The sequence below is a fragment of the Bactrocera neohumeralis genome, unplaced genomic scaffold (genome assembly GCF_024586455.1).
Source record: "Bactrocera neohumeralis isolate Rockhampton unplaced genomic scaffold, APGP_CSIRO_Bneo_wtdbg2-racon-allhic-juicebox.fasta_v2 cluster10, whole genome shotgun sequence".
In the NCBI taxonomy this organism is placed as follows: Eukaryota; Metazoa; Arthropoda; class Insecta; order Diptera; family Tephritidae; genus Bactrocera; species Bactrocera neohumeralis.
In genome coordinates this window covers 27,261,950-27,284,449 of record NW_026089623.1, presented here as the reverse complement: position 1 = coordinate 27,284,449, position 22,500 = coordinate 27,261,950, and the positions used below count along the sequence as shown (strand labels likewise).

Below are 22,500 nucleotides of genomic sequence, written 5' to 3'. Positions count from 1 at the left end.
TTATTATTTTTTTGTTTCGTTATTGTTATGCGATCATGCAAGAGTAACTTACGTCGATTCAACCAACAATACGATTAAATTGTTTAGTAAGCACATATGTATATTCATTAATATAAATTAAAATTCCGATATACAAACTAAGCTATTTTCTAAACGATTACGAATATTTGATTTGAGTTCTATTTCTTTCCATATTATTTATTTGGTTTCCTTGTGAAAGCATTCACTCACCTCTCCGTTTTCTGGCGGATCACCATTACCGAACGTAGATGCCACTACAATCAGTAAAGCCTCATGTTCTATGGAAGATATGTCGTAATCTGACATGCAATAAATCTGAAACGAAGGACGAGAATTGCATGTGATACGGTGATTACATATATTGAGTCAAATTAATAATGGTTATCAAAGTCTTGCAACGATTTAAAATTTACGAATTTCTTATATTTCCTTTTATTAAAATACATAAAACAAACTTCAATAGTTGATTACAAAACATATTCTTCTTCTTCTTTATTGGCGTAGACACCGCTTACGCGATTATAGCCGAGTTAATAACAGCGCGCGAGAGGTTTTAGGTCGGCCTCGAACCCGACCAAGGTGGCTAGGGAGTCCCACCCTACCAATTGGAACCAGAGTGTAAGTGCAGGTGCATGCACTTATGCTTTGGGGCGCTGATCAACGCATTGCATTGAACTACGTGCTTCTAGCAATAGAAAGCACCGTAGATTTAGGTCTACGAAGACAGGTATTCACGTAAAAACACAACGGACTCTGTCAACAGTGACGCATTGCTGCGGAATGATTGGACTTCCGACGATGATGTGCAGAGGGAGGGATATTTAGGGAGCAAGAGGAGCTTCTAGATGATAGGCCGAGTGACGTACGAGTACATTCGGGACGCTGGGTTCGTTGAGAATAACCTTGACTTCAGATTTTGTCTTTGTCTGGGTTTTCTGCTTACGGGGCATTGGTCTCTGAATGCATTTTTGCTATTGGATAGGTCGGGGTGTTTTTTTGGGGCGGGGGTAAAAAATTGGTCTCATTTAATTGCAGAATGCCCGATGTAATCGGACATTAGGGATCTGGGTGGTATGGGGATTAGTTGGACTGATGGACGATTAGATGTTAGTGGTGTGATCTCCACTAGTCGGAATACCGAACAGTTAGGGTCGTTTGCGCTTGAATTGTTTAAGCGGCGAAGGCGGTTAGCTGGGAATTAGGGTTAGATTTTGTATGAGTGGTGTGTGTATGTTATTTACTTGTATCCAGAGCCGTATGGAAGCTCAACTGGTAGTACCTTCAGCTACGAGGTCTGACCGCAGACTTAATTCTGGTACCACGGGGAGCAGGAGCCCTTGGAGTTTACTCCAACGTGCTCATACCCTTCGGGGACTATCGTGGTGGTTGTAGTTAAAACCCAAATGCGGGAAAAACTGACTTTGTCAGTTGAATGTGGAGTTGCATTGCGACCGGGTGCCGGACCCAAAGCACGGCAGAGGTTTTAGATGGGCCTCGAACTCGACTAAGGTGGTTAGTGTGCATTCCACACTGGTAATTGGTACTGAAAATGCTTAGCATTCTCAGGGCGTTGATCAACGCATTGTTCTGCTGTCGTCAGCAGTTACCCACGTTAAACACATCGTACGTTTTTGACAGTGATGTGAGAGCCAAGTCACGAGTGCGACGACTGTTTGTTTGATGACTGCAGATTTTTCGTCCTGCCCTCGTTTACTGCCAGACCCATTTGCTTTGCTTCCTTGTCCAGTCTGAATAAATCAGAACTAACCGTGCGGGTGTTGAGGCCGATGATATCAATATAATCGGCATACGCCAGCAGCTGTACACTCTTATAAAAGATTGAACCTGCTCGATTAAGTTCTGCAGCTCGAACTATTTTCTCTAGAAGCAGATTGAAGAAGTCGCACGATAGGGAGTCGCCTTGTCTGAAACCTCGTTTGGTATCTAACGACTCAGAGAGGTCCTTCCCGATCCTGATGGAGCTTTTGATCTTGCTCAACGTCATATTACATATAAATCTGCCATAATTAAATAGCTTTCAGAAGAACTTAGCTTTAATAAAACACAATTTTATAGTCCGATATTATAAATCTAAATGTGAGCCACATAACATTTCGGTTTTCGCAAGATACCGGATTGTATAAAATATATATTATAAAATTTGCTTAATTATTTCGTTGTCACTAATTAATTTCGAATACTGATTTCAATACTTAGACTAAATTACCAAAAATATACCATCATGCTTCACCGTATTTTAGTGCATGACGTTAACTATCGAATTATTTTTCGTAATACGTACTATGTTTATACATACTTATGTATGCAAGCATCAAATGTTGTCACCAATACGTATTATGCCTAAATATAATGTTAAGACCAAGAAAGATGAAGGACCTTCAAAAATAACTCAGGGCTACTTCTCATACTCATTAAAGGTATTGTGAACATGCTGAGTTTAATGGTGGTTTAATGCACTCTAGGTTGCATATATTTGCGGGAAGTATATTCCATACAATATGAATTGAATTAAAGTTTTATTTTACTTAACGAATCATTTTTTTAAAGCAATAGCATCTATAATAAATAAAACAAGAAAAAACGTTAACTTCGGTTGCACCGAAGCTAAATACCCTTCTGTTAGTAACTACATATGTGTTCAGTTTGTATTGAAGCTATATGCTATAATAATTAGTTCTGAAAAATTTTTTTGGAGATTATATTGTTACCTTAAGCAGTAATCCATGCCAAATTTCGTGAAGATACCACGTTAAATGCGAAAGTTTTCCATACAAGCCCTTGATTCCGATCGTTCGGTTTGTATGGCAGCTATATGCTATAGTTAACCGATCTGAATAATTTCTTCTGATATTACATTATTTCTATAACCAATACCCCATACCAAATTTCGTGAAGATATATCGTCAAATGAGGAAGTTTCCCATGCAAGAAATTGATTCCGATTGTTCAGTTTGTATGGCAGCTATATGCTATAGTTAACCGATCTGAACAATTTCTTCGGAAATTACATTGTTGCTTTAGAAAATAACCTGTGCTAACTTTTGTGAAAATACATTGTGAAATGTGAAAGTTTTCTATACAAGAACTTGATTCCGATCATTCAGTTTGTATGGCAGCTATATGTTATAGTAGTCCGATATCGGCAGTTCCGACAAATGGGCAGATTCTTGAAGACAAAATGACGTTTGCAAAATTTCGAAACGATATCTTAAAAACTGAGACAGACAGACGGACATGGCTAAATCGACTCAGCTCGACATACTGATCATTTATATATATATACTTTATAGGGTCTCCGACCCTTCCTTCTGGGTGTTATGGCGTCAATTCGTTTTGTTCTTTATATTTAGTCTGCTTGTTGCACTAAGTTTTTTATGATAGAATTCATTCGAAAAGTAAAAATTAAGAATTTACTAGCAGTTTTATTTTTTATTTCATTGAATATAGCAAACTAAATTATATATAATGTTATGATACGTTATTATGCATTTCAGGTGACGATATATACTTTATATGGTCTCCGACGCTTCCTTCTGGGTGTTACAAACTTCGTGACAAACTTAATATACCCTGTTCAAGGTATAAATATATAAAAACCTATGTTAAATTATTTGTAATTTTTACTGTGTTATAGTAGAATCATCCACAATATATAGTATATTCTACCTCTCACTTATCACTCACCTGTGCATTGAATGCGTGTCCCAATAATTCACATAACTGCTTTGCATATTGCTCGGACTTTCCAGTTTCGGTTGCATACAAAACAGTCGCCTTAATACGTTTTGACAAGGCGCGACCAAATAATTTCGATGTAAATTTCACAGCCCTGTAAATGGAAGAAAATCCGAAATATGTATCCATATGCACTGATAACTGCAATTCGAAATGGTATACTATATACTATAAATACTTCCGTTCTTGCAACATGTTGCTACAGAGTATACTTAATAGTTTTGTTAACCTAACGGTTGTTTGTATCACCTAAAACTAGTCAAGATAGATATAGGGCTATTATATATAAATGATCAAGATGATAAAACGAGTTGAAATCTTAGTGACTGTCTGTCCGTGCAAACTGTAACTGGAGTAAAAGTTGAGATATCGCTATGAAGCTTGGTATATACTACTGTCATCACATTGAATTATACTTCGCTTGTTTTTCGAATAGGCAAATTTTTTTTCTGTAGGTTGGTAGTACTGATAAAGATATCTATGCTAAATGTCACGTCAAGATATTCATTAGTATTTGATGTACGCGTCGTTTTATGAGGCTCTAAAAGTTAATTCTTCGATTTTTACTATGTTTGGATTCAGCAAATTCACATGACCACTCTGAAGACACCATTTTGACTCAATTGAGGATAAAAAAGCTGAATCGAAAAAGGCTCTGAGAATTTTTCCAAGTGCTATGATGACTGGAAAATTCGTTGGCATAAGTGTATTGCAGCGGGAGGGGATTACTTTGAAGGAAATGAAATGGAAAAAATTCACCTTCTTTGGTCCGCTGCCACGCCCACAAAGCACCATTAAACGATACCCTATAGTATGCTATAACTTAGCACTAAATTAGGATATAGTTACAACTGTAATTTGGCACAGAAGATCGCCGTAGTAATAGGCATCTATGTGTTAAAAAGTTTGAAAAAGTGGTCTAAGCCTCGCCCCCTAATAGCTTTAATGTACTTATCTCCCAACCTATTTAAGCTGTAACAACCAAATTCGCCTAGCGCAAATATTATAAAAACTCTTACCGACACTGTGAAAATAGATGAAGTCGGTCATATCCCGCTCCCTTCCTATATAATGGTAGATTTAAAAACTATTAAAAGGACGATAAATCAATAAATAAGCCATAGACCCTAAATTTTACGCCCAAGAAGGTTACGAAGGTAAATCAAGCGAATGCGTGGTTGCGGCACGATATTAGTTGAAAATGTGGCGAAATGATCAAAAATAACCAATGCAGTATGAGATGGTGCATTATCGCACTTCTTTGTTCAATAAATTCAGACATAGTAAAAATCGAAAAATTCACTTTTAGACCCTCACAAAACGACACTTATCTCAAATACTAATTGTTATTATTTACAATAATTTAGATGTCACCAACAGTACTACCCATTTACAAAAAAAAAATACCGATTCGAAAAACACACGAAGTATAAATTAGAAATTCGCTGCAATACGCTTATGCACACGAATTTTCCAATCATCATAGCACTTGGAAAAATTCTCCTGTCGTGATGCGGTGTTCTCGGAGTGGTCATGTGAATTTGCTGAATAGCCAGAAGTTACACGAGGGTAAATCAGGCGAATGCGGTAGTTGCGGCTGTAATTTGAGTAAAAATTGAGATATCCCGATAAAACTTGGCATGTAGGTTCCTTAATACAAAACCAAGTAAAGAAGATCTATGTTCGGGTGCAACCGAATATTTTATACTCTTGGATCTTAAAAAAATCAAAACTAGAGAAATAATAGAAAAAGTCAGCCGGATGTTCGTAAATCCTAATATTAGTTATTTAGGGGCTAGGCAAAGTTTTCGCTCAAATTTACATATGTACTGTATGCACAAAGATACACTGTTAATGAAAAACACACTCTCTTATTTTCATTGGGAGAACTCACATATTGGGCGATATATGCAGTACAAAGTCACCCGGAAGTTCGAAAGCTTTATATTAAATATATGGGGACTAAGGAAGTATTGGTCCAATTCAGCCCATTTTTGACATGCAGACATACCATTATAAGAGAGGGATTATCCCTTAATTCCAGTTATATATATCACACATTGACCGATATTTTCGATCAAAAGTCAACTGTAGGTAGTGGGGCCCACATATTCGGTGCCTAGGGTCCTGAACAGTTTTTGTTGGATTTAAAAAAATTTTTGTCATAAAGTGCCATACACTAAAGGCATTTTTCGTGCAAAATTTAATTCTATTATATTAATTGTTTCTCTATTTTTGTACTAGAAAGTAAAAGAATCAAGTGGAATTCAAAATTGTGGTGTGTGGGAAACAGACGTGTTTATTGTCGGACTTAACTCATTTTCACAGAATGACATAGAAATATAAAAAGAATGCCACGTTCCAATCGGATCACTGCCACCCCCACAAATTGCCAATAACAAAAAACATATAAAGTGCCATAATTTGGCACTAAACTAAGATATGAAGTTGTAATTTGGTACAAAGTATCGCAGTAGAAGTTTGAAAAGTCGGCGCGGCCCCGCCCTCTAACAAGTTTAATGTACATATCTCCTAAACCACTCCAGCTACAACAACCAAATTTGCTGAGTACGTATTTTACAAGAACTGACAGTATGTACAGGATGAAATCGGAGGATAACCTCGCTTACTCCCCATATAACGCTACTGTTAAAAACTACAAAAAGCACCATAAATCAACAACTAAATACTCCACAGACAAATTTAAAATTTTACCACCGAGAGGGTATGAGGGACCGTTATAGGAGCCGGTATGAAAATTTAACAATAGGCGTCGCACCCCCCATTTTTTGGTGAAATTCTATTCTCGGGACCCGACCAACTGATTTCGATAAAAAACTTATTACACGGCATTCTTCTTACGTTCTTATGTTACATTGTGGAAAACGAAATCGGACAAAAACCACGCCTACTTTCCATATAGCAAAATTTTAAATTCCACTTGATTCGTCCAGTTTCCAGTACACAAATCAAGTAACAATATATAACGGGATAAAACTTTGCACGAATAATGTTCTTAGTGTGTGCAACCCTATTACCAAAAATTGTTTAAATCCAATAAAAACTGTTTATGCTCCTACGTCCTCGGTCAATGTGTGAATACTTAACTGAAATTAAGGGATAATTGTCAATGAAAATAAGAGAGTGTTTTTTACTCAAAACAGTGTATCTTTGTACCTAAAATAGATAAATTTGAGCAAAAACTTGACCTAGTCCCTATATATAAAGATTTTTGAAAATATGGCTGACTTTACTTTAAATGATTGGTTTTACTCCGTAAAATAATTCCCTGGCTTTGATTCTTGCAAGTTGCAAGAGTAAAAATGTTCGGTTGGGCTCGTACTTAGTCCTTCTAAACTTGACTTAGACCCCATTCCAGCAGTATGCTTCATTAGTATCTAGAATATCAATTGTAGGTAGTACTGGCAAAAATAGATTCAATCAATTGCCTAACACCTGCAACAAATAAAATGATTTTCGTTATTCTAAATAGTTTTATGCTAAATATGTCGGTCAGTGCGTATATATAAACTGCTTTGAAATATGTATTTGAGTATACCAGAGCAATTTCAAAATTAATACAACCTCTTTGTCTCCAATATACGCTATAAAATGATTTTCTTTTTTCAGATTGGTCAAAATTTGCGATATTTTAATGAAACTAAATGGATAAGTTTTCTTAGAAATTATATGGTTTAGCAATGAATTAGGAATGAATTGGCCAATGCCTTCATCTAACCCCCTGTCCTTAATATAATGAAGTCCGATCTTTTGATTAACGTCTCCACATCATCTCAATATTTTATACTTAGCCTCTGCGGTCGAGTTAATATCACATTGAACACATATCCCATTTGAAGATAATTTTAGTTGTTGCGAACCAAAATATAGCAATAAAACAAAGTCTAAGTTTATGGTCTTCAATATAAGTGTAGAAGATACCAAATTTGATTATAATTTATTCTTGATTCCATCGACTATTGGAAGTTTAATTCAATTCGGTTACGCCCTAACATCATACCAATGTCATTACGCTTAAGCTTAATTTTGTAGATACGCCTACAAGGTTTGTTCTAAAGTAAACAGGACTTTAAAAAAAGACAGAACAAATGGTTTTTCAGCAAAATCAATTTATTTTATTCAAAATAGTCACCGATAACACAAACATACTAACACTTAAAACGCAATAACTTCACTTCCAATCAATGAAATGTCATGAAATTCTAACTGAACAATCGATAAAGATGGCAGATTCTAATGCCAAGGGGCGCTAGATTCAAAAGGTCCTGTTTACTTTGGAACACATTTTATATGTAGCATCAAGTTAAACTCAACGATTGCAAAGATACATGTACCTAAGGCTAAGTATCTAAAAATTTTGAAATAACAAATTTCGGATAACGTACATACATATGTACAGTAATAAGTAATGTGATAAATATACATATATATATGTATATTCTTTGACTCTGTTTTTTTGCGCAACTGTAGATTAGTATAAATTATTACAGACACGGGTCATAAAAGAATGAAGAACATATAAATAGATATTCTGCTTGATTTAGATCGATCGGTTTAAATGGCAGCTATATGGTATAGTTGTGTGATCTGATCAATATGTTTGGAGATTGTAGCGATGTCTTGGATAATAATCTAAGCCAAATTTCGTGAAGATATCTTGTCAAATTAAAAGTTTTCAGTACAAGGACTCAATCAGTTTGTATGGCACCTTATAGGGTCTTCGACGTGTAGATCTGAGTTCCAATTCCCTTATGTAATAACAAACTATTTACTAGAGCAAGTTTTTAACTTTGTCGATTTGGGAGATACTATGGACCCTAAGCTTAATTTTAGCTTTCATATTGATACCATTGTCTTCTCAGTTTTGTTAAGCGTTAGTCAAAAGAATTTTGAGATCTGTATGTTACTAAAACACTTTTTACAACTTTGGTTAGACCTATGTATATTAGAATATGGTTTTGTTGTATGGAACCCTAGTTACCAAATCCATTCGGATAAATTAAAGAGTCGGTACAAAAACAATTTTTACTTTTCGCCTTACGCATTCCAAGCTAAGTCTTCCTCCATATACTAGTCGTTTAAAACTTATAAATCTACCTAAACTTACGAATCGTAGAGAAATTATTGGTGTAAAAATCCTGAATGGAACAGTTAGCAGTTCTTTTTTTTTTGTTTGAATTTGAATTTAATATACCGGTTCGCTTTTGAAGGCAGTTTAAATCTGGAAGCCTTTCTCTTCCTCTGCTTCCCCCGGCGGGTACTGCGTCGAATACTTTCAGAGCTGGAGTGTTTTCGTCCATCCGGACAACATCACCTAGCCAGCGTTGGCGCTGTCTTTTAAATCGCTGAACTTTGTCAATGTCGTCGTATATCTCGTACAGCTCATCGTTCCATCGGAAGCGATATTCACCGTGGCCAATGCGCAAAGGACCATAAATCTTTCCCAGAACCTTTCTCTCGAAAACTCGTAACGTCGACTCATCGGTTGCTGTCATCGTCCAAGCCTCTGCACCATATAGCAAGACGGGAATTATGAGCGACTTATAGAGTTTGGCTTTTGTTCGTCCAGAGAGGACTTTACTTTTCAATTGCCTGCTCAGTCCAAGTAGCACCTGTTGGCAAGAGCAATTCTGCGTTGGATTTCAAGGCTGACATTGTTGGTGGTGTTAATACTGGTTCCAAGATAGACGAAATTATCTACAACTTCAAAGTTATGACTGTCAACAGCGACGTGAGAGCCCAGTCGCGAGTGCGACGACTGTTTGTTTGATGACAGGATATTTCGTCTTGCCCTCGTTCACTGCCAGACCTTTTTTTGTGCTTCCTTGTCCAGCCCAGAGAAAGCAGATATTAATATCATCGGCATACGCCAGCAGCTGTACACTCTTATAGAAGATGGTACCTTCTCTATTTAGTTCTGCAGCTCTAACAATTTTCTCCAGAAGCAGGTTGAATAAGTCGCACGATAGGGAGTCGCCTTGTCTGAAACCTCGTTTGGTATCGAACGGCTCGGAGAGGTCCTTCCCGATCCTGACGGAGCTTTTCGTGTTCCTCAACGTCAGTTTACACAGCCGTATTAGTTTTGCGGGGATACCAAATTCAGACATCGCGGCATAAAGGCAGCTCCTTTTCGTGCTGTCGAATGCAGCTTTGAAATCGACGAAGATGTGGTGTGTGTCGATTCTCCTTTCACGGGTCTTTTCCAAGATTTGGCCCATGGTGAATATCTGGTCGGTTGTTGATTTGCCAGGTCTAAAGCCACACTGATAAGGTCCATTCAGTTTGTTGACGGTGGGCTTTAATCTTTCACACAATACGCTCGATAGAACCTTATATGCGATGTTAAGGAGGCTTATCCCACGGTATTTGGCGCAGATTGTGGGGTCTCCTTTTTATGGATTGGGCAGAGCACACTTAAATTCGTATCGTTGGGCGTGCTTTCGTCCGACCATATTTTACAAAGAAGCTGATGCATGCTCCTTATCAGTTCTTCGCCGCCGTGTTTGAATAGCTCGGCCGGTAATCCATCGGCTCCCGCCGCTTTGTTGTTCTTCAGGCGGTTAATTGCTATTCGAACTTCTTCATGGTCAGGTAATGGAACGTCTGCTCCATCGTCATCGATTGGGGAATCGGGTTCGCCTTCTCCTGGCGTTGTGCGTTCACTGCCATTCAGCAGGCTGGAGAAGTGTTCCCTCCATAATTTAAGTATGTTCTGGGCATCAGTGTCTAGATCACCTTTGGGGGTTCTACAAGAATATGCTCCGGTTTTGAAACCTTCTGTAAGCCGCCACATTTGTTCCTAGAATTTTCGAGCATTACCCCTGTCGGCCAGCTTATCAAGCTTCTTGTACTCACGTATTTCGGCCTCTCTTTTTCTGTCTGCAGATGCGTCTCGCTTCCCTCTTCAACTTTCGGTATCTATCCCATCCCGCACGTGTTGTGGAACGATCGTAACGTTGCGAGGTAGGCAGTCTGTTTTCTCTCCACTGCGACACGGCACTCCTCGTCGTACCAGCTGTTCTTTTGCACTTTCCGAAAACCAATGGTTTCGGTTGCAGCTGTACGTAAGGAGTTTGAAATGCCGCCCCACAGTTCCCTTATACCGAGTTGTTGACGAGTGCTCTCAGAGAGCCGAGTAGCAAATCGTTCGGCTGTTTGTTGTGATTGCAGCTTGTCAACGTCAAACCTTCCTTGTGTTTGTTGACGTGCTTTTTTTGCTGCACAGAGCGGACGCGAATCTTGGCTGCAACAAGATAGTGGTCCGAGTCGATGTTAGGACCTCGGAGCGTTCGCACATATAGAACACTGGAAACATGTCTTCCGTCGATCATAACATGATCGATCTGGTTGGTGGCTTTTCAAACCGGAGTCAGCCAGGTAGCTTGATGTATCTTCTTGTGCTGGAATCTAGTAACACAGATAACCATATTTCGGGCCCCGGCGAAGTCAATCAGCCTCAACCCATTTGGGGATGTTTCGTCGTGGAGGCTGAATTTACCGACCGTAGTGCCAAATATACCTTCTTTGGCCACCCTGGCGTTAAAGTCGCCAAGCACGATTTCGACATCGAGGCGGGGGCAGCTCTCATAAGCGCTCTCCAAGCACTCATAGAAGGCATCTTTGGTCACATCGTCCTTCTCTTCCGTCGGGGCGTGGGCGCAAATCAGCAATATGTTGAAGAACCTCGCTTTGATGCGGATTGTGGCTAGACGTTCATTCACCGGAGTGAATGATAGTACTCGACGACTGAGTCTCTCTCCCTCCACGAATCCAACACCAAACTTGCGCTCCTTTATTTGGCCACTGTAGTAAATGTCACAAGGACCTACTCGTCTCTGTCTGTGATGTCGGCCTTTATTTTCGCGAGGACATTAACCAGCTGGGCAGCGGCACCTTCCCAATTGAGGGTCCGAACATTCCAGGTGCATGTTCTCAATTCGTAGTCCTTATTATGTTTGCCATGGTCGTCATCAAAAGAGGGGTCTCTCATCCGAGGCTGTTTTGTCTTTTCATTGGGGGGTGTTTTTTACGTGGCGGTTCCCAAACCCAGCGCACAACCCTATGTAGGGATATTTCACCTTCTCACTTTAGCTCGCCTTCGAACGGATGTTCTTAGGCTACCCAGAGGATACTTGGTTAAAGACCGGAAGTTGTGAGCTGCTTGAGCCATGTGTAAAAGAATCGTTTCTGGAAACTCCGAAGTGAATGGCGATCAGAGAACGTTCCTCACTTGCGTGAACTTCTACACATGACTCCACCCTCCAAAAAAGTTCAAATCTTTACTGTTATTTAAAAAAACTTCCTGTTATCTATCATTAAGTGCGGTTAGCATCCAAGTGTGCTCCGCAATTGCGACAATTTGCAAATAATCCAATCTGTGGTAATTCGTAGGTGTGTGCGCCGTGGGAGGCATTGATGTTATCAACACGTTTCAAACCTATTTCTTTGGATTAGTGGTAGCAATTGGTAAAAATCATTCGAAACGGATCACATATTTAATCGAAGTTTTTTTGATTTTAAACAATGGCAAATCAGATAAACACTCAAATAATTAGTTTTCGCGGGGGAAAAAAGTGCACATCAGCTGTTTCTTTTACACGTTATTTCTGCGTATATTAAATCAGCTGTTCTGTTCTAACAATTTCCAATTGCAATCAGCGCTGCCATACTGGTCAAATAAAAACAAGAAAAGTCTTATTCAAACTGCATTTTCGACAAAACGACAGGTTTCTAATACCCAGTAGAGAAATCATTAGAAAACAAGTAAGGAAGGGCTAAGTTCGGGTGTCACCGAACATTTTGTACTCTCGCATCATAAAGTGATAATCGAGTTTTCATTATCCGTCATTTACATATTTTTCAAATACCGTATTTGTGTAAAGTTTTATTCCGCTATCATCATTGGTTTCTAATGTATGTATATATTATACAGAGAAGGCATCAGATGGAATTCAAAATATCGTTATATTGGTCGAAGGCGTGGTTGTGAACCGATTCCACCCATATTTCGTACATGTCATCAGGGTGTTAAGAAAATATTGGAAAATATTATCCGAATTTCATTGAAATCGGTCTAGTAGTTCCATTTCTTCCGTAAAATTTAGTGTTTCTGACGTTTTTTGTTAGTCGGTTAACGCACTTTTAGTGATTTTCAACATAACCTTTGTATGGGAGGTGGGTGTGGTTATTATCCGATTTCTTCCATTTTTGAACTGTATATGGAAATGCCTGAAGAAAACGACTCTGTAGAGTTTGGTTGACATAGCTATAGTAGTTTCCGAGATATGTACAAAAAACTTAGTAGGGGCGAGGCCACGCCCACTTTTCCAAAAAAATTACGTCCAAATATGCCCCTTCCTAATGCGATCCTTTGTGCCAAATTTCACTTTAATATCTTTATTTAAGGCTTCGTTATGACACTTTATAGGTTTTCGGTTTTCGCCATTTTGTGGGCGTGGCAGTGGGCCGATTTTGCCCATCTTCGAACTTAACCTTCTTATGGAGTCAAGAAATACGTGTAAAAAGTTTCCTCATGATATCTCAATTTTTACTCAAGTTACAGCTTGCCCGGACGGACAGACGGACGGACGGACAGACAGACATCCGGATTTCAACTCTACTCGTCACCCTGATCACTTTGGTATACTTAACCCTATATCTGACTCTTTTAGTTTTAGGACTTACAAACAACCGTTATGTGAACAAAACTATAATACTCTCCTTAGCAACTTTGTTGCGAGAGTATAAATATGACGGAAGGTACATCATTGGAGGCGACTTTAACGCAAAACACACTCATTGGGGATCTCGTTTAACTAGAACCAGAGGTCGAGAACTTCTCAAAGCTATACAAGCAGTTGGATGCAATTTTGTTTCTACAGGAAGACCCACTTATTGGCCTACAGATAATCAGAAATTGCCAGACCTTCTGGAATTCTTTATAATCAATAAATTACCGAAGCTCAATTTATGTATTAAAAATTGCTCAGACCTAAGCTCTGACCATTCCCCAGTGCTACTAACTCTGTATGAAAAGCCAATTATTTCGCCCGCCAAGCCAATGTTATGTAATAAAAACACTAATTGGTATAAATTTAAAAGTATAGTGAATAAAGTCGACCCAAAGCTTAAGCACATATCAACTGGTATTGAGTTGGACAATGAGGTTGAAGATTTCACAAAAGTAATTCAAAACGCTGCGTGGAAGAGTACACCAAATAACCGCGTGAAGCTAAGTGGTACCAAATACCAAAAACACATCTTAGAAAGTATCCATAAAAAGCGCAAGCTTCGACGGAGATGGCAGCAAACTAGGTCATCTGCTCACAAAACTGAGCTTAATAAATGTACAGCGAAATTAAGAACACAAATTAAACAGTTCACAAATTGTTCTTGGCTAACCTCACAGCTGATAAATCCACCGACTATTCGCTCTGGAAAGCTGCAAGAAATATTAATAAACAAATAAAACATGTAGCACCATTAAAACTTAACGAAACTACATGGGCCAAAACGAATGAACAGAAAGCTGCCGTATTTGCAAATCATTTGAGAAATACATTTACGCCTAACGATGGGTATGAGATAAACTGTGAAAATATTTGGTTGGATCCGCACATCAGCATTTCTCCTGTTATTATTAAAGAAATTAAAAATCTTATCGGGGAAACAAGACTCAAAAAAGCACCTGGGTACGATTTAATAACTGGAGAAATATTATGCCATTTACCAAAGAATTGTATAAAAACAAGTAAAGAAGCGCTAAGTTCGGGTGTCACCGAACATTTTATACTCTCGCATGATAAAGTGATAATCGAGATTTCATTATCCGTCATTTACATATTTTTCAAATACCGTATTTGTGTAAAGTTTTATTCCGCAATCATCATTGGTTCCTAATGTATATACTTATATTATACAGAGAAATCATTAGATGGAATTCAAAATAGCGTTATATTGGAAGAAGGCGTGGTTGTAAACCGATTTCACCCATATTTCGTACATGTCATCAGGGTGTTAAGAAAATATTATATACCGAATTTCATTGAAATCGGTGGAGTAGTTCCTGAGATATGGTTTTTGGTCCATAAGTGGGCGACGCCACGCCCATTTTCAATTTTTAAAAAAGCCAGGGTGCAGCTTCCTTCTGCCATTTCTTCCGTAAAATTTAGTGTTTCTGACGTTTTTATACTCTCGCAACAATGTTGCTAAGGAGAGTATTATAGTTTTGTTCACATAACGGTTGTTTGTAAGTCCTAAAACTAAAAGAGTCAGATATAGGGTTATATATACCAAAGTGATCAGGGTGACGAGTAGAGTCGAAATCCGGATGTCTGTCTGTCCGTCCGTCCGTCTGTCCGTCCGTCCGTGCAAGCTGTAACTTGAGTAAAAATTGAGATATCATGATGAAACTTGGTACACGTATTCCTTGGCTCCATAAGAAGGTCAAGTTCGAAGATGGGTAAAATCGGCCCACTGCCACGCCCACAAAATGGCGGAAACCGAAAACCTATAAAGTGTCATAACTAAGCCATAGATAATGATATTAAAGTGAAATTTGGCACAAAGGATCGCATTAGGGAGGGGCATATTTGGACGCAATTTTTTTTTGGAAAAGTGGGCGTGGCCCCACCGGAAACTACTATAGCTATGTCAACCAAACTCTACAGAGTCGTGTACTTCAGGCATTTCCATATACAGTTCCAAAATGGAAGAAATCGGGTAATAACCACACCCACCCCCCATACAAAGGTTATGTAGAAAATCACTAAAAGTGCGTTAACCGACTAACAAAAAACGTCAGAAACACTAAATTTTACGGAAGATATTGCAGAAGGAAGCTGCACCCAGGCGTTTTTTAAAAATTGAAAATGGGCGTGGCCTCGCCCACTTATGGACCAAAAACCATATCTCAGGAACTACTGGACCGATTTCAATGAAATTCGGTATATAATATTTTCTTAACACCCTGATAACATGTACGAAATATGGGTGAAATCGGTTTACAACCACGCCTTCTTCCAATATAACGCTATTTTGAATTCCATCTAATGATTTCTCTGTATAATATAAGTATATACATTAGGAACCAATGATGATAGCGGAATAAAACTTTACAAAAATACGGTATTTGAAAAATATGTAAATGACGTATAATGAAATCTCGATTATCACTTTATCATGCGAGAGTATAAAATGTTCGGTGACACCCGAATTTAGCCCTTCCTTACTTGTTTGTTAGTCGGTTAACGCACTTTTAGTGATTTTCAACATAACCTTTGTATGGGAGGTGGGCGTCGTTATTATCCAATTTCTTCCATTTTTGAACTGTATATGGAAATACCTGAAGAAAACGACTCTGTAGACTTTGGTTGACATAGCTATAGTAGTTTCCGAGATATGTACAAAAAACTTAGTAGGGGGCGGGGCCACGCCCACTTTTCCAAAGAAATCGCGTCCAAATATGCCCCTCCCTAATGCGATCCTTTGTGACAAATTTCACTTTAATATCTTCATTTATGGCTTAGTTATGACACTTTATAGCTTTTCGGTTTCCGCCATTTTGTGGGCGTGGCAGTTGGCCGATTTTGCCCATCTTCGAACTTAACTTTCTTATGGCGCCAAGGAATACGTGTACCAAGTTTCATCATGATATCTCAATTTTTACTCAAGTTACAGCTTGCACGGACGGAAGGACGGACAGACGGACGGACGGACAGACAGACATCCGTATTTCGACTCTACTCGTCACCCTGATCACTTTGGTATATATAACCCTATATCTGACTCTTTTAGTGTTAGGACTTACAAACAACCGTTATGTGAACAAAACTATAATACTCTCCTTAGCAACATTGTTGCGAGAGTATAAAAAGAACGTTTGTACGGCGGCCTTTTTGGACGTGTCTCATGCTTTTGACAAAATTTGGCATACGGGTCTACTGCTCAAATTGAAATACATGCTACCTAAACAATTTTGTGAAATAATTGCTTCATACTTAATAGATAGATACTTCCGCATTAAACAAGAGGATGCATATTCAAACTTGCCACCGATAGAAGCGGCTGTTCCCCAGAGAAGCGTTTCGGGGCCAGTGCTTTATTTGCTTTTTACCAGTGACCTCCCATCTGATTCTAGTTATATGACAGCGACATTTGCGGATGACACAGCCTTGTTAGCAGCTTGAGAGTCAACTTCAGTATCTAGTCGACGAGTGCAGACAGCAGTCAACGCAATTACTAAGTGGGCATCTAAGTGGCGCATAAAATTAAACGACTTTACCTTGAAAAAGCCGGAATATTGTCCAATTTATATAAATAACATTCCTATACCACATCATAACAGTGCAAAGTACCTAGGTATCATCTTAGATTCATCGAAACTGCTGGGCGAGAAATTCGGTTGAAACGCAAGAAGCCTTCCCACCTAGTAAGGCAACAGTAGCAGCACATGTATTTCTTAACATTTAGCTTTTAAACATCTCTCCTAATTAATTAGACTAGAATTGTTGTTACTATTTTATTTTTATATACTAGGTACAATGTAAAATAACATAAAAAAAACTGTTGAAATCTTGCAGATCAAATTTTGACAATTCGGTCGCATATGCCATGATTTTAATTCTCACTCCTGCATATTAAATCAAAAGTGATTCACTTTTCGAAACTAAAAAGACAATACTGCTTTCTCTCAATAAATAAAATCGTAGCAATTGTTTATAACATATTTTAAATCTTAGCTGTTGAAATTTTTGTTTCTGTGTCTTAAAAACTCGCTTGCCTTTCAAGACTTGGCTGATTTCGCACGAATGCGGATGCGCCACCAAATATAATTGAAATAAGATCACATTAGCAATATTTTTACAAAGTTAGAATACTAGGCCCATTTTTATTTGTGTGTCCATATAATTAAACTTAGTTATACACAACAATTTTTCTCGAAAATGGTTTTTCTAAAAAATAGCTAACTAATTAAACAAATTTAACAAAATGTACATATATTCTATGGTTTTCATGACCAGAAAACGATGTGAGCGAAATTTAAAACGAGTAAATAATTTTTCTCACTAACGTTTGAAAAACAGGCATTGCTAATATCGAGAAGTTCCTCCTTTAGCTTCAATAACTGTCTTAATTCTTGTTGGCATATAATTCAATAGACCCTCAATTGACTTCCTTATAACTGAACTATACCAAACCGATTCTTAAATATTTACCAATTGACCTTCATTTGTTGTTTTCTGCTTAGCACTATGTGTCGTAAGGGTTCAATAGGGTTTAAAAAGGACGAGTTTTCAGGCCAATCCAAGTGTTGAACCCTTAGATCATTAAATATATTATCCAAATAAAAATAAAAATTCGAGCTGAATAAGATCATATACAACATACTGTATAAATGTTTCATACAAGATTTGTTTCTAAACTAAACTTAACCATTTTGCACGATAGCATAGCGCTGAGTGATCCTGGAAGATAAGGCCATCCGCATAATTATAATGCTCCCCAATTGTGGTTACCTAAAAATGTGTGCCCATTACCCTATTTTTTTGTGCATTCATTATTCCATCAACAAAGTGTTGAGGTCCCAAAATATGGTATTAAAAAGCAGCATCAAATCATTTGTCTTTTTGAGGAAACTTAATGTTTCTTAGTAAAAATTTACGTGGAACCTCTTATTACCTGAACGGTTCACGTAAGGCTGAGCAAAGTAAATTTTCTTTCATCAGATACCATAACCTGTTTCCAATCATTTTGATCACGCGCTAATTTCTTCTGATTATTTGGCATATTGCACAACTTTTCAAACTCAAAACCTAAATACGATTACAACGGAACAGTGTTCAACTCAATTTCATAAAATAAAATTCATTTCCCCCAATTCATTTTATTGACATCAAGTGTATATCTTTATATATATTATATAAATCTTCTGACCGTGTGCTTGTAATTGAACTGCTCCTAAACGGCTGGACCGATTTTGATGAAATTTTTTGTGTGTGTTCAAGGAGATTCGGGAATGGTTTAGATTCACAATTTGGTCCACTGAAAAATGTTTTTTTAAATTAATTTTTCATTTGTAATCAATTGCTAATTTTGGAATGTTTGACCGATAGATTGCGCTACCATCGCAGTATCCAATATTCAAACCTTAAATTGGCGTAAACGGCAATAAACAAAACGATGCCACAGTATTCGTAAAAGGCGACATTTGTAGACAAGTTTTCATAACGTGGACAGAGTCGATCGTTCTTAAGTAATAAATTGGGTGATTCAATACATCTATGGGCAGCTATAACATTTTTTTCATACCTGCTAACTATTGGAGGGGGTATCTTGACAGGCAATTTAAAATTGCAAAGATCTGGCATAAAAAAAATTGCGGCATAACTGAACTGTTGATAAAAAGGTCTATTAAAACTTGAGATATACAGAAATTTTTTGGAAGCATTGCAAGACGGATGCCATAACCTTGCCAGCCGATTTTTTTGTCTTTCCACGCTTGAGAACCGTTTCTTAATATGCAGTCCACCAGGCTGACTCGATTGATTTCACTGATGCACAGCCCAAATTCAATAGTATTTTTACCCCAAAAACCAATTCTTTGATTCATTTTTGTTGCTTCACCAAAAATGCGATTATTCCCTAACTAATATTTATAATCTAACTAATAGAAATCATATAGATGGTATTAGTAGTACTACCTAAGTATGTATCAGCCACAGTAAAACATGGGCTCGTCCTCTAGTACATATATATAGTTATATACTTGTATATTAGCAACACAGCATTCAATAGACCATCAAATAAAATTCCAACAGTTACTGGGGCAATAACGGTATCTACGTTGAAGCCAAGTGAAACAATTTGCCCTGAAGCTACTGCTAGCAAAAGTTTGAAGCTTTCAGTTCACAAGGAAAAGAGTTAAAAAGTTTATCTGTACTTAAATGTACATACATGTGAACTTGTGAGCAATTGAAATTTTCAGTAAAGTGCTGTTCATGAGTTTAACCTTAAGCTATCAAATGTCTAAATTTTGTAACACTTCAGTTGAGAAATAAAACTTTATACATATTGTATTTCTGAAAACAAATTCTCTGAGTAAAATCATGAGAATAGTTAAAATATATGTATATATGCCCTTGCTTATCAGTAAATGTGAAATGGAGTACGCTAATCGAAAATTAATAGTGAACGAATTTATAGCAAATCCGACATGGTCAGGTTCAAAAATTGGAAAAAAATTAAAATTGTCCAAAACAACAGTTTGTAGTGTAATTAAACTGTACAAAAATACTTTGAGCATAGAAAGAGCTAAACAAGTGTGTGTAAAAAGAGGAGCGCGGGATTTAGAATTAGTAAGGAAGACACTAACCTCAATTAAAAAAAAGACTAAAACATCTGACAAACAGAATATTTTGGCAAAAAGACGTTTTTGACAAGCTCAAAGGCTCTCTTGTAACGAAACATTGATCAAATTTGGATAAAAGTTTTATGTTGCAAACAAGCGTGGGAATATATAATAAAAGAATTGATAAATACGTGGCTTAATAAAAGTCGCTTTCGTAACGTCGACCACAATGACAGATATATATATATATCTTGTATTAAAATAATTATATCTTGTGTTAAAATTAAAAAGCCAACGTTAAATTTATTATAGTTATAATAATATTTTTGCGATTTTAAGTGAACAATGCTTTATATGTATATATCCCTTAATATTGTCAGAATAAAGAGAAGAATGGTGCTTGAACTACCTTTCTAAAACATCAACCAGAGTTCAAACTTCACCATTGATCATTTGTAAATTAGGTTACAATTATGTTCATATTGAATGAGCAGATGAGGATATTTTCAACCAAATTGGAATTCTGTATGTTAATTTGCGAATTAGTTATATCTTAGAGATTTTCGATTAATGGTATTTTGTGGCCGTAGCAAGCATTTCGCCCATCTATGTACAATACCAACCTCTCCAGAGTGCCAAAGATCAATAAGATATCTATCCGCTTGCATGGACCGACGCACGAACGGACGGACTGACATTTAGTTGGGTAAAGTTTTATGCTGATAACTTTACCACTAACTCGGCCCTGTTTACACAATATTGTGATGAGTAATTATTATGCACCAACTTTGGTTGACATTGCTGCAAATTAATCAGCGTTTATTTAACACACTTTTAGTAGTTTTCTCAATTATGGGGAAGGGTTTGCTCCCAGCGAGTTTAATTGATACAGTTTGCGTCGATTATGAGTTACCTACATTATATACATATTAGGGCCCAAATGCCCTGTACCGAATTGCAGTATTGTTACTTAAGTTTGACCATGTAGCACTTTACTGTTTTTGTAATAAGAGAATATTGCGAACCTGGCAAAGTCCGCTTCCGGCCATCCAGGTTGCCAAGAAAGGGTACACGGCTTCACCGAGATATCTTGACTTTGACTCAGGTTATCGCATGCACGGAGCAACGGACAAACACACAGTCAGCCGAAATTTAGCTCATCATTTATGTACATATGTACAAATAGAAATACATATAACTTTATAACCTGTAACAAAAAACCATTTGGTGAATAAAATTATAATACTGTGTTGCACCATGCCGCGAGAGTTTAGGAGCAATTTCCCTCTTTTTGTTAAGGCAGCAATGATTTTCGTTATTCTCGTTTGTTGTTAGATTTCCATGTATTCCGTACATTCCATTCACTTTAAATTGTTGACTATGCTCCCCCTATGTCAGTCTGATTTTGCGTCAGACATTCCTTTCGGGGGGAAATGTATGTACAATGTGTGGATATATATATATATGTATACATGCAGATATGTATGATGTATGAACATTAAAATTTGTTGGTGTATCTTACTTTTACTGTCTGTTCGTGTCATTAATGTTGACGAATTTAATTTTTCACTTTTTCATAGTGATTTCATTAAAAAACATATATTTAACAAACGAGCGCTCTCAATCAAAATGCTCAAGCTCTGCAATAACACTTAAATGCTTTTAATGAAATTGCATTTTTTCAGATTTATATGTACTATATACACTCATATTTGAATTTCGTCTGCGCCACACTGATGCTAATTTATCGAATTTAACATCTGTACACAAACAGTGCACACTACTTTGTGCAGATATAACCTCTCTCAACGCTGATCAAAATTGTTGAAGCTCACTTCCAATTTGGTAGATGTGTTAAGTCTTTCAGCCTGCGTGGATATATGCATATGTACAGGGTTTGTCCGAAATGTAATAAGACTGAGTCGATTAAAAAAAAAACCAATAGCTACAATTCTTAAAAAACTTTCAAAATAGGCTCCTTTTACGTCGATGCAGCGCTGCCAGCGAGACTTCCCAGCACTGAAGGCATTTTCCGGAGTAGCCTCTCTGCGGCTTATGCCACTCGAAAGATTGCCTCCTTCTCTCGGGATCATGCTCAAAGATCCACGGCCCGTCACCTGTGATTATTTTTCTTCTTTACTGGCGTAGACACCGCTTACGCGGTCTTCTTTTCGCTACAAGGTGCCAATTGGAGATTCCAAGCGAAGCCAGGTCCTTCTCTACCTGTTCCTTCCAACGGAGTGGAGGTCTTCCTCTCTCTGCTTCTCCCGGCAGGTACTGCGTCGAATACTTTCAGAGCTGGAGTGTTTTCGTCCATCCGGACAACATGACCTAGCCAGTGTAGCCGCTGTCTT

General features: G+C 37.6%; 1 protein-coding gene across 1 annotated transcript in view; it reads right to left on the bottom strand.

Moving 5' to 3' along the window:
* The window catches only part of LOC126765597 (nitric oxide synthase), an 86,466-nt gene that overhangs the window by 50,706 nt on the left and 13,260 nt on the right, over window positions 1-22,500 (bottom strand). Inside the window, exons 3-4 of the mRNA XM_050483206.1 lie at window positions 3,727-3,871; window positions 232-336 (exon numbers count right to left, since the gene is read on the bottom strand). Of these exons, the coding sequence (XP_050339163.1) occupies window positions 232-336; window positions 3,727-3,871 (250 nt within the window). The remainder of the gene's footprint in view (window positions 1-231; window positions 337-3,726; window positions 3,872-22,500) is intronic.